Source organism: Coloeus monedula, assembly GCF_965178545.1.
Source record: "Coloeus monedula genome assembly, chromosome: 3".
Classification (NCBI taxonomy): domain Eukaryota; kingdom Metazoa; phylum Chordata; class Aves; order Passeriformes; family Corvidae; genus Coloeus; species Coloeus monedula.
In genome coordinates this window covers 54,808,116-54,820,604 of record NC_138783.1, presented here as the reverse complement: position 1 = coordinate 54,820,604, position 12,489 = coordinate 54,808,116, and the positions used below count along the sequence as shown (strand labels likewise).

At 44.0% G+C, this 12,489-nt stretch overlaps 2 protein-coding genes across 3 annotated transcripts; both read left to right on the top strand.

Moving 5' to 3' along the window:
- Positions 1 to 1,211: 1,211 nt before the first annotated feature.
- TRIM13 (tripartite motif containing 13) lies at positions 1,212 to 7,702 on the top strand. 2 transcript variants are annotated; one of them, XM_082278886.1, is made up of 2 exons: positions 1,212 to 1,323; positions 6,457 to 7,702. In XM_082278886.1, exon 2 carries the CDS (start codon positions 6,460 to 6,462, stop codon positions 7,687 to 7,689), a length of 1,230 nt encoding a protein of 409 aa, XP_082135012.1. In that variant the 5' UTR covers positions 1,212 to 1,323; positions 6,457 to 6,459; the 3' UTR covers positions 7,690 to 7,702. The 2 variants fall into 2 exon arrangements, with proteins under 2 accessions (XP_082135012.1, XP_082135011.1); XM_082278885.1 differs by lacking the exon at positions 1,212 to 1,323 and adding an exon at positions 1,340 to 1,529.
- Positions 7,703 to 9,277: 1,575 nt separating this feature from the next.
- Positions 9,278 to 11,952, top strand: KCNRG (potassium channel regulator; the record flags this gene model as incomplete). Its single annotated transcript, XM_082278887.1, has 2 exons — positions 9,278 to 9,868; positions 11,700 to 11,952. The coding sequence occupies exons 1-2, from the start codon at positions 9,291 to 9,293 to the stop codon at positions 11,950 to 11,952; spliced, it is 831 nt and encodes a 276-aa protein (XP_082135013.1). The 5' UTR covers positions 9,278 to 9,290.
- Positions 11,953 to 12,489: the final 537 nt, after the last annotated feature.

Sequence of the window (12,489 nt, the reverse complement as noted above, 5' to 3'; positions counted from 1 at the left end):
CTTGATATAAAAGGCTGTTGGGAGAGTGTAGACAAGGAGTACTCCAAATATAAATGCACAAGCTTTGGGATACCACTTGAAAGCAGTTTAGGTGGCTGAGGGAAACTACCTGGAATTACTTGTTTCTAATAAACAGCAAATGAGATACTAGACAACTAAGAAGATCTGAAGGTCTTGGTTGTTTTGTGCAGCAACTCTACCTCCTGGGGCTGTTCTCCAGTGGATAGTGGAAGAAATGCTCCAGTGTGTGAGCACTCTGAAAGGGATTTTCAAAAATGCTTGTCTTCGGTCAAACTGTTCCCATTAAGTTCAGCTGAGCAGGCAGGCCAACTTGGGTGGGGCAGCAAGGAGAGAAAGTGAGGAGTAACTGACTGCAGTGAATTGGGAAGGCATAACCTTGGCATGTTATTGACTGGCTTTTAAGATCCAGATTCCTAAATAATCAGAAGAAATAAGTCACATGTGTGAGGGAGCTTCATATATTTTTTGTGATTTTTTCTTGTGATTTGTGATGTTCCTTGTGTGGGTAGTCCTGAAAGTGAATAGTCTCCCCTGTGCTGATGAGTGATGTGACTGCAGTGGATATGGAGTAGGGGAATGAAGGGATGCAGGAGGCAGAGTATGTACATTTGGGAACAACTTTTGATGTAGTATTTCACAAAGTCTAACTCGACAGTAAGTTCAGTTTAACTTTGATATGAGACCTCTTCTGTTGACAGAACTAACAGAACTGCAAACGAGATACCCAACACAAAGGTCCTCTGACGTCTCAGCAGTTCCAGACTGTTTCATAGTCCTGTAACAATAATGTTCTTTCAAGTGGACATGGGATCTCTTCTGCTCCATCTCCCTGGGACTAGTCAGTGTTACTGCAGAAAACCTGCATAGGTTTTGCAGGCCTCGTTAACTCTCCCAAGAGATTCACCAGCAGGAAATGGCATAATCAGTGCATTAAAGCGAATAGGAACGAGTTGCCATCCTTTTATGAAGCACATAATGTTATCTGTCTCAAATTATGTTATTTTTTTAAATAAGTGCTTTCGGAAGGTGGCAGATGCTCAGCAGGATTACCACCCTGCAGCGCCCCTCCTCAGGCTGTGCAACGTGCGCCTGTGAGCTGTAGGCTCAAGTGTAATTTATCAGAGTTAACAAACAACAGAAACCCGTATATATCTCGGCCGCCGCCTTAGGCAAGCAGCATCCACCGCCGGCTCTCTCTCCCAGCAGCCCCGGAGGCTTTCCTGGCCGCTCATAGGCAGGCGGCGGAAAGGAAGAGTCGCAGCAGCTCCTGCTCTGGGGCTGGATCGGCGGCCGCGGGCCAAGGTGGGTGGGACGGCGGGGCAGCAGCTCCCGGCCGATCGCTCCGGCGGGCCGGGGCCAGGGAGGAGCGGCAGGGTGGGAGCGGCGGGCCTGGAAGGCGAGCGGCGGCCGGGGCGGGAGCGGCGCCGAGTGGTGCGGCTGAGCGAGGCGGCCGCTCCCCTGCCGCTCCCCCGCCTGCCCCGGCCTCCCCGCGGTCCCGGCCCGCCATGGTGAGTAGCGGGGCCCGGGGGCGGCAGGACGGGCGGGCGCGGCCGGGCGAGGGCAGGCCGCGGCTTTGTGAGAGGCGGCGGCAGCGCCCGGCCCGGGGGACGTTGTGGCCGCGGCCGGAGCCGCCGGTTGCGCTGGCAGCCGCCGTCCCCGGTGAGCCCCGCTGCGCTTCGCGGGGCGCGGGCGGACCAACAGGGCCTCCGTGCCCCGGGCTGCGTGCCTGGCGGAGCACTGTGACCCCGGGGAGGCCAGGGCCGGCGGCTGGCTGCGGTCCCATCGTTTAGGGGCGATTCCCCGCTGGAATTGGAGGGGGGGTTGTAACCAGGAGCAACAAGGGAATGGCTGCCAGGTCAAGGGACGATGGGTTGAGCGCGGGGGCCAGCGTTGGGGCAGCCCCTGCGGTCGACAGACCGTCCAGCCCTGTGGGGGAAACGGTGTTCGTGGGGCTGTGAATGCACTGAACGCAGATTGCTTATTTCTCCAGGCCTTCCTGCCTTTCTGGAGTCTGAACGGGTTGGATCTGCCTGGTGCTTCTGGAAAAACTTATGGCCATGAAATACCAGGTTTAACGCATGGGCAATTTCCCCAGGTCTTTTTTGCTGTCTGGACAGCAACCTTCCAGTAACTGAAGGGGGCCTACAGGGAAGCCAGAGAGGGGCTCTTCATCAGAAACTATAGTGACAGGACAAGGAGTCATGGGTACAAACTGAAAGAGTGGAAATTTTGGTTAGATATTAGGAAGAAATTCTTTACTGTGAGGGCAGTGACACTGGAATAGGTTGCCCAGGGAGGTTGTGGATGCCCCAAGCCTGGCAGTGTTCAATGCCAGGTTAGATAAGGCCTTGGGCAACCTCATCTAGTGGTTGGTGTCCCTGCCCATGGCAGGGGGAGTTGGGACTAGATAACCTTTAAAGTCCTTTCCAACCTTTTAAGATTCTATGATTATGTTACCTACTACTCCTGGAGGTCAGTTGTTCCACATTAAAATGTATACAATGACCCTCCATTAGGTTGCAGTTTCTATCATTAGAGTTAACAGGTTTAGATCATTGCTGCTGGAAGGAGGGTCTTCCATCTCCCTTTCTCTCTGTATGGGACCCTTTTTTTAGGGCTGATTCAATGCACCAGTCTGACAGAAGGCTGGTGAAATTGCTCATAGGGGGTCCTGACACAGACTGGCGTCCTTGCCAAGGAAGGGAGATGACACCTTTCCTGACTAGCTCAACTACTTGTAGAAATGTAGCCTGACTTGGTCAAGTCTCATTTAGTACGCTTACATGCCATTGCAGGAAACTTGTAATTCAGGAGTTATCATTTTGTTTGAAGCCTGGTAAAATTCAGGTTTTGCTTTCAGCATGCTGCTGGCTTATAAACCCAACTTCTGTGCTGAGAAGCATGCTAAATGAATTTCTCTCTGGAGTGTGGGAAAAAGCTACTGTGGTTGGTTTTGCTTTTATGGTTTGATGTGTTTTGCCATTCTTCCTAATGATAAAACTGTGCAAGTTGCTGTTTCTGATGGGTGACATCTGTTGGGTTTGTACCCAGAGATGCTTTTGGTCCGCATGCTACAAGTGGGGAATTCCAGGGCCACCCAAACCTGGTTCAGAAGTTACACAGGGAAATTCCCAGTAGAAGAGTTGAAATGTTGCTGTAGTTCATCACACAAATACCAGGTTACTAAGGGATGTTTCAATGCACAGACAGTTTACTGTCTGAAATTAATAGTCTAAAGAAGACAGAAGTTCATCTGTCCAACCAGTCATACAAGTCTTCGGTATTTTGGTTTGGCATTTCTGGTGTTGGGGGGGGGGGGGGGGGGGGGGGGGGAGGGGAGTAGGGGAACTTGTAGACCTGCCCTTTTCTTTTTTAAAAATCCAGTGTTTTTAATGATGTTGTATAAGGGTTTTGAAATTCAGTTGTATTTATAAAGCATAATTATGTAATTGGGTAAGTGGGGTTGGAATGCAACAGGACAGTTTTAGTTGGATCATTAAGCTTTTTTGTGTATGTTTTTTGTATTTTTTAGGAGTGTGAAAATCTTCAGAGTTTGTCCTGCAATTTTGATGGAATGTGTTATAGTACTCATTTTCTGCATTGGTTTGCTGTCCTTGCTGTCAGGCATGCAAAGCTGCTTTTCCAGCTCCCTAACTGGAAAGTAAAATCCTCCCCGGTAAAGGAGATGGACCAGAGCAAATATTTTCTGCACTGTGCATTTCCATTTCCTAAGAGATGGAAAACTGTCATTTTAGTTTTGTAGTTTTTATCCTCTTAACACATGAGCAGAACTGATTTTTGTGCTGCTACTGTGGCTGAAAGCTATGAGCACAAGTTGGAAAGAGCTGTTCACAAAGAGGAAGACTCGAGTGCAGGGACAAAGTTATAATCTTCCTGTCATCCAATTATTTTTAGCACTAGGAAAAAGACGGAAGGGAAATGTTGCTTTGAGAGCCTGAGAGGTGCTTCAGAACCATATTCTCCTCACAGAATATGAGGTTTCTGAATGGGATCTGTGGGCTTATTAGGAAACCCATTAGTTAGAGTTATTAGACTTTTTCTCTGGGATTTTGTCCCCAGTTGTAGTGGTGGCTTCTTCTGCTTCCTGAGCTTAGTCCTGAGTAAAAAAGCTGGCAACATTTCCAAAGTCTCTTTTTTCCAACAAGCAGAGAGAATACGCCTGTGGTGGGGCATAAGCACATAAGCATGGTTGTCTCAAACATTCTGACTGTTGTGCTGTGACAGGAAAGGTGGCATGGGGAGGGAGGGCCCTGCCAAGGCAGGGCAGTGCTGTTGTAAGCCAGCTTTCCTTTCATTGCTGGGCTTATAAATCATCCTGAGGGCTTACGCTCAGTGTGCCTGCGGCAAGAGAAGGGGCAAGTCCTGGGCACCTCACTAAAGGGGGCTCCTGGACCACCACAGGCTCCCAGCTCCCCTGACTCATTTCCTGGAGGGCTCTAAAGGGCTCACTAGGCATGTGCCAGCAGCAGCAAATGATGCAAGGAATGAGGGGATGTGCACTAGGGAAACTGTAAAAGGGAGGGTGTCAGTCCTGGGCTTTTGTTGATCCCAGGTCTGGACTGTCCATGGTGGCAGGACTGATGTGGAATCTAAGGACTGGTGATCTTTTTCCTTCACTTTCTCTCTTTTCCATCTTTACTCTCTCCTCTCTTGTTTTATTCCAGCAAGTGCAGCAATCGGGTTTTACCCCTTGCTCTGTGCCAAAGTTTGCTGGTAGAGTTGGGAGCTTGGTAAAGTTCATTGTAAAAGTTAAGACCTTGTTAGTGAACACTTCTATGACTAAATAGTGGGATAGTTGTCAGAGTTAAGGTGGCTGTATAATAAAGGATAAGAGTTCCCTGACGCTGGACTGCTGTCTTTGTTCAGCCCACTGAGAATTTCTACTGAATTTCTGGGTTGTGACAACCCCTCCTCACTTGAAAAGCATGGGAGGTTTGCTTACACCTCCCAAGAATGGCTTTTACTATGAAGTCTCACTGGGACTATTGGTCCTTTTGTGAAGAAAAGTCAGGACTGACCTCACCTTTCTCCTGGTAGTGAACCTTGCTTTCCTTGGATCAGTGGTATTGATTTTATTGCTCTTCTTGTCCTGTGCAGCGTGGATCTTCCCTTGCAGCTTGCCTCTTGGCTCCCTCATTTTCCACTTCATTTTTTTTTGAGGGGACAAAAACCTTAATAATTACATCAAAACTAATTAAGAGCTCATTCACATGCATTTATGTCACAACAGTACTTTGATGCACTTTTCTGTGATGTCTTTCAATTTATAAAAGGAGTTTTATTACATATATATGAATATATGTTGTATAATGTGGAAGGAATTTATGCAAGGAAAGCATCTTTCTAATTATAGCTCAAAACTAAGTGCTTGAGAGCTTCGGATAATACAGACTGTCACCTATTTTAGTCTTTATTAGCTGTTTGTTTTCTTAGAGCATGCTGTAAGTTACAAGGTGTCTGCGTCTGAGAACTTGGCTTTAGTTGGAGGCAGGGGAAGGGTAGTGCACTGGGTCCCTTCACTGAGACTTTCCAGCAGGAAGGATTACATGATAAATATTCTTCCTGTAGATTCTCTCCACAAAAAGAAATTACTGAGGCATGAATGCTGTGAGAATGGAATTGGAAATTCCACTGAATTTCCAATGATTGCAGATGAGTAAAAATGGTTAGCAGTTTTGTTTCATGATGAATTATCAAGGATTATGGGCAGCTGTTATTTGAAGTATTTTAACTTTGTGCTGAATAGCTCAGTAGTAACAGATTCAGTTGGTTATTTAAAAATATTGCAGGAGCAAGAGAAAAGCTAATTTTTAAACTTCTTAAAGAGTGGTGACTCTCCTTTGGCCTTGCAAGTAGAACAAAAAGACACATCCTGTATTCTGTAACAGCAGAAATACAGCAGCTGGACTATTTCAGTCACTTTTAGCATTGTCTACAGTACCAGTGCATGGGGTTTGAACTGGACACTTTGGATGAGTGGAGCAAGTAGAGAGTAATAAAATCTTAGAAGGGCATATTTATTGGCTGGGTATCTTCTGTGCAAATCCCATTTCTGTGTATTGCATCAGCAAGTAAGTCTTGCACTGTTCTTATCAGTACATGAGTTATTTTCTTTCAGAATCCTTGCTGGGATGGCAAGCCTTCTTTTTCAGCATTTCTGGTTGAGAGTCCAAAAAAATGGTTCTGCCTGAGCACTGCACCATTCTTGTGCCTGCCACATGCTGGCCAGATACCACAGTTAACAGGGACTGGCTGCAAAAACCCAGCTGAGGCTTTGTCTTAAGGATACTGGAGGAAAAAATACATCCTTTTCTCTGAGATCTATCTCAAATAGAGATTGGTTTTTGTATGGCCTCCTCGAGGGAGGAATAAGTTTTGTAGGTTCTGTTACCATCTTTTTTTTTTCTTTCCTAGGATATGATGGAGCTCCTAGAGGAAGATCTCACCTGTCCCATTTGCTGTAGCCTGTTTGATGATCCTCGTGTCCTGCCCTGTTCACACAATTTCTGCAGAAAGTGTCTGGAAGGAATTCTTGAGGGAAATGTGCGGAATGTGCTTTGGAGGCCATCCCCTTTCAAGTGCCCCACATGCAGGAAGGAGACTCCTGTTACTGGAGTCAACAGCTTGCAGGTCAACTATTCCCTGAAAGGTATTGTGGAGAAGTACAACAAAATCAAAGTAACTCCAAAAATGCCTGTGTGCAAAGTGCACAGTGGGCAACCCCTTAACATTTTTTGCCGGACAGACATGCAGCTGATCTGTGGGGTTTGTGCCACCCGTGGTGACCACACAAAGCATGTTTTCTGTTCCATTGAAGAAGCTTATTCCCAGGAGAAGCGGGCTTTTGAAACCTTGTTTCAGGGCTTTGAAACTTGGCGTTGTGGAGATGCCCTCTCACGGCTGGATACCTTAGAGACCAGTAAGAGGAAAGCTCTGCAGATGCTGACGAAAGATTCTGACAAAGTGAAGGAGTTCTTTGAGAAGCTGCAGCACACGCTGGAGCAGAAGCGAAATGAGATTCTCTCTGACTTTGAGACCATGAAGCTTGCAGTGATGCAGGCCTACGATCCAGAAATCAATAAACTGAACACGATTCTGCAGGAGCAGCGGATGGCTTTTAACATAGCAGAGGCCTTCAAAGATGTGTCCGAACCCATTATATTTCTGCAGCAGATGCAGGAGTTCAGGGAAAAAATCAAGGTGCTCAAAGAAACCCCTTTACCTTGTTCCACTGTGGACATCAGTCCCACAATGAAGAGCTTTGATACCAGCCAGTGGAATGGAATAAAACTAGTTGACGTGGACAAACTTTCCTTGCCTCAGGAAAGCAACACTTTCAAATTCAAGATTCCCTCAGTCTTTTCACGCAGATTTATAGTGAACTCTCTTATTTTCTTGCTCATTCTTGCTGTTACCAGAATATCCTTTGTGGAGTCAGTCATTGACAATCTCCAGTGCTGGAAATCTCAGTTCCTTACAATTAGCTTGTCCTATTTGGCAGATACCGTGGAGATAGCAGATCATGCAGTCTTTTACTGGGAACAGATGACAGATGGAGCCTCACTTCTAAGAGAAAAGTGTAAAAACTATACATTGGTTGTACTGGATAATGTCGCACAGTTTGTGTGTAAATATAAACTGTTGTGAAGTGTCTGCTGGAATATAAGAACTAAGAGAGATCTGGGGAAGAAAACATGGAACTTCTTAAATTAATTGGTCTTTTCAGACATCCAGTGAAAACATTCAAAGATTCAAAATGATTCCAAAACACTCATAATGTTCACATAGTTTGAGTGCTGCTAAACCAGAAGATGAAATGGAGCTTTGAAAAACACTTTGTGGATTCTTCTTTCAGTGGTGATTTTGGGAATATTACTTACTGTAAATCATCTTTCTTACCAAAATATAGGGCAAAACTGTGTACTTAGTTTGATGTTAATGTAACTGTAGAATAAGATAAGACTAGTTTAAAAAAAAATCTAACTGGGAGATCGTTTGGAAAGAGGAAAAAGAGTTGTGATTGAGATGAGCACTGTGCTGACAGGTTTGCTGACGACTGCCCTTCCACTGCAAAATGCAGCATGCATCATTCACGTTCTGGAACCAGCTTCTATCTGATGATGTTACTTCTCTCTGAAATAGCTGTATGTTTTGGTTTGGTTTTGTGGTTTTTGGTTTTTTTTTTTGTATAACCAAATGTTGTAAATTACCCTGTGCATTCAGATTACGTGTTCTATACCAAATGTATCTTCAGGGCAAGCAAAAATTCTAGAGGTAATGATAAGAACAAGACAGTATGTACTTTGCAGATAGTTCATACTTTGCAGTTTACTTTTCCAACATTGAATTGCTGGGGTAACTGAGCTGTTTTGTTAGATCCATGTTTCTCTGAAGCCACACTTTCTTAAAAACTGGCCTTAACACAAAGAACTTACTGCAGTGAAAGGCATGCAGGGGTCTGCCATAGGAAGGCAGCCTGGGCTCTAGTCCTGCAGAGGTGGCAGGTACAACAGCTGCTCTCCTCTCCCTCTCTGCCTTTCCAGATTTCAATTCTGAAAGCCAGGAAAAATTACTGGATGATTCCTTGAACAGGTTGTGTGATGTAACAGGTGTATGGATGTTGGTGGTGTTTGAAGAACCTTGTATAGGTTCTTCTGCTGTTACTGTATTTTTGTGTATCTCATTTCAGGAGCTAATTGAATTTCTGGTTGTATTGAGTTGGCCTTAGATAACAGTGATTTAAAGGGAACCTTAAGCTTGAGTTCTCTAAAGTGCCCTTCTTTTGGAATATATGGTACTGAAACATCTTGCTTGAAGCACATCTAACCTCTTTTTGCAGTGGTCCTATGAACAGCAGTGTATGGAGTGAAAACATTGGGAACTGACATTTCTAGAAAACAAACATAACATGTGCCATACTTTGGGAATATTTGTTGGCCTCTCTCAAGGTTTCATAAGCTGTGACAGTCAATTCACTGTATTCCAGTAGTCCTTGCAAGCTGTTCATTTCAAAAATAAAACATTAAATTCCAAGAATCAAAGTTTCCAAGCAACCAAACCCAGCAAACAAAACTATTGTACATGATATTTACATCTTTGTTGCCTGGGAATCCTGTTGCTGCTCCACACCTCGCTCCAAACACTTGCTAAAAGTACACAATGGTTCTTGCAGCTGCCTTGCAGTTTAGGAAAGATCAAGTCACAGACACGTAGATCAGAGTTACGACTCCTGGGTGGCTGAGGTAGCCATGAATAGTCGAGAGGTGGTCGTTCTGAGTGTGGGAGGTGTGAGATTTGTAACCCGGGCTTTTACCTTGCAGCAGTTCCCAGAGTCCAGGCTGGCACGGATGTTGAATGACGATGACCGGGAATTTAAACTGGTGAATGGAGAGTTTTTTGTGGACAGAGATGGAGCTTTGTTTAGTTACATCATGGACTTCTTGAGGACTCTCCAGGTCTCCTTACCAACTGATTTCTCAGACTATCAGAGGCTGCAGAGAGAAGCAGAATTCTATGGACTCTACCCCCTGGCCAACCTCCTGAGCCAAGAACATTTGCTGAAGCCAAGGCGGGAGATCTTGGAAGTGCGTTTTTCTCTCCAAGAAATGCAGGCCTTTTTCCGGATCTTTGGTTCCTGCAGTACCACCATTGAGGCACTAGCTGAGCAGATCACTGTGTTTACAGGGCAGCAGTCAGGACAGGGCTGGAACAGCCCTTTTCCTTCTCAGAAACCACTTGTTCCGCTGCCTTTGGAAAGACCTTCTCATCATGACATGGTTTTTCTGTGTGGTACTGAGTATTCTGCTAGTGACCAGTTTGTGGCCAGGTACTGTCCCTAGAGTGACTTCTCATTATGGACATGTCTTTGTGACTTCCTGTTCATGAAGTGCACGCTACATGCTAGCAAAGCTCATTATAAAGAAACTGAAAGAAAAGAAATATGTTTCCTTCCTTCTGTTAGTGTGATGTTATCTTTTTCTAGTTCTGAAACACCCAATTTAATTTCTGTTACACTGATTTGCCTGTTCTTCAGCTTTCTAAAATATTATTCTTGATGTTTGTTTATGAACTCTCTCAGGTCTTTCTCTCTCTGCCTTTTCCTCCTCACTCACTTCAGAATCTCGCAGTATCACCTTCTAGAGAACATGAAAAACACAGTAAAATGAAGTAAAGGTAATAAAATAAAGAAGTGAAGTACTGGGGGGAAGCCTAAAATCTCCAATAGCTTATGTCCAAAAGGCTTTCATATGGAAAACAGGAAACAGGGAATTGCAAGAAGGGTTAAAACACCAGTGGAACTGAGACAGCATTTCAGGGACTGGAAAGCTTTTGTACAGCTTTCTATTAGGGGGAGGGAGAAGAGACAGATTATTAACTATGCTTCACAATCGGTTTTCTTTGAATTCAGTCAGGTTCTGTTTTTATTAAGATAACTGTGTATCAGTAATTTTTGTGATAGCAGTATCGTATTCTAATGACAACTTAGGTTTTTTAAACAATCTTTTGCTGGATGTCTCTATTACATGGAGACATTTTCTTACTGTATAAGAAAATGTTAACCTAATTTGTCCTCTGTGGCTGTTAGAACATCTGGAATTTTATGGAAATTTCATTGAAATATTTCCAAATGGGTTATTCTATCTGAACATATGAACCAACACAGCAGTCTTTTAATTATTAAAAAAAAAAAATTAAAGTTTATCTTTCTTCCAGCTTTCTTTGGCTAAGCAAGTAGAATAAAAACTACTTTGCATTTGTGAAGCAATATAGATTTGTATGCCAAACCTTAACTTTGTAACATATTAGTAATTTTAATGGACTAACAATTGGTTGAGTAGGTTATGGCAACTTAAGTAGTGGGGAAAATATTTCTGATTTTTTCATTGATTTCTTCAGACTTGGTAAAAATTTCCCTCTGCAGAACAATAGGAAAGCTTATCTTGAGTAATGAAACAAGTCAAATTTGATTATGTTGCCTTGCTGAATTTCTGTCTCTTAATCTTTGTGGTGACATGGACATTTTTGCCTTTATTGTGCTTTCCATGAATGTTAGGTGTACTTGCCTGTGAACTGTGGAACAGTTTCACCCGTCAGTTTATATATTTTGTAATAGTATTTTTATGTGACTTCTGCTCCTCAGAATGTCTGGATAGATTCTTACACTGTACTTTATATCAAATAAAATCATTTGAGGCCATGTGAAAATGATTTTCACATTTGTTACCACAAGTCCTGCTGTTACAAGGTAACTTTGCAATAAATGTCACTGTTTGTAGAGAGAGATCCTGTGTGTTGGAGTGATGCTCTTGGGGTGAATGTGACTTCGCCGTCCACCATTTACTTTCACTGAAAAACAGTTGCAGCATTGCAGAACCTCCTGCTCTCTTCTCCTCCATTAAGTGAGATGAGGTGGGGGTCCTCACAGGTAAGTTTTGTGGTGGGGGCAGGTGTGAAAGAGAAATGCTTCTTCCCCAGCATGTAACGGAATGAACTGAGAATTACTCTTAATGAAGGAAAGAGTTCAGTAGTCCTTAAAGGAGGAAAAAAAAATCTGGAGATTGGCTGCTGTAAACACAGTGCAGCTGTGTTGACCTATGCTGTCAAGAAGTAGTTAAAGTGTTTTGTAACTGCCTTTTTTTTTTTTTTCCTGATTTTAGGTATGTTTCCATAAAGCCTGATAATAGAAAGCTGATTAATGGTACTAATGTCCTAGGCCTGCTGCTTGACACTTTACTCAAAGATGGATTTCACCTCATAAGCACCAGGACAGTCGTCAGTGAAGAGAAGGTTGAATGCTACACTTTTGAGAGGATGAAGAGGGCACCAGGCCTTACCATCACAGTGAACCAAACCCCAGGAAGCTCTGGGGTAGCACAGGCAAGGAGAAGCCAAGTGCAGAAAGGGAAATAAAGGCTTTTCCTTCCATCATTTGAATGTAGAAGAGGGATGTGTTGGCACTAGTGGCCTTTTTTTGAAAGGGGGGGGAGGAGACTTGTTTGATACTGCAACTATTGAGGGAAGTAACAAACACAATTTCTTTCAAGTATTTTTGGGGAAAAATTGCTTGCTTGCCTTTTACCACTCCAACCTCTATAAGTAAAAGAAGCCCAGATTCAATACTGGGTTTGTGGACCAGATTTCAGCATTTCCAAGAGTTGTTTTTGTTTTTCTCTGTGGCCAAAATTTACATGAGGACTCACAAAGCATCAGCCATCCCTTCTAGAAAATTGTTTTTACGTTTTGTGCTAATCTGTAAGTAGATTTAAAAAACATGGTAATTGTAGTGGGTTGAACCTGAGTTGATGGACAGTCTTTTAGACTAATGACGCTTCTCACAGTTTACATATTTAAACCGCGCTGCAAGGCGGGAATTGAATTTCCTTTCGTTTTAGCTCGCCTGCTGGAAGGTGGGGGGGCCTTGGAGCCTTTGGGCCCTGCCGGGCCGGG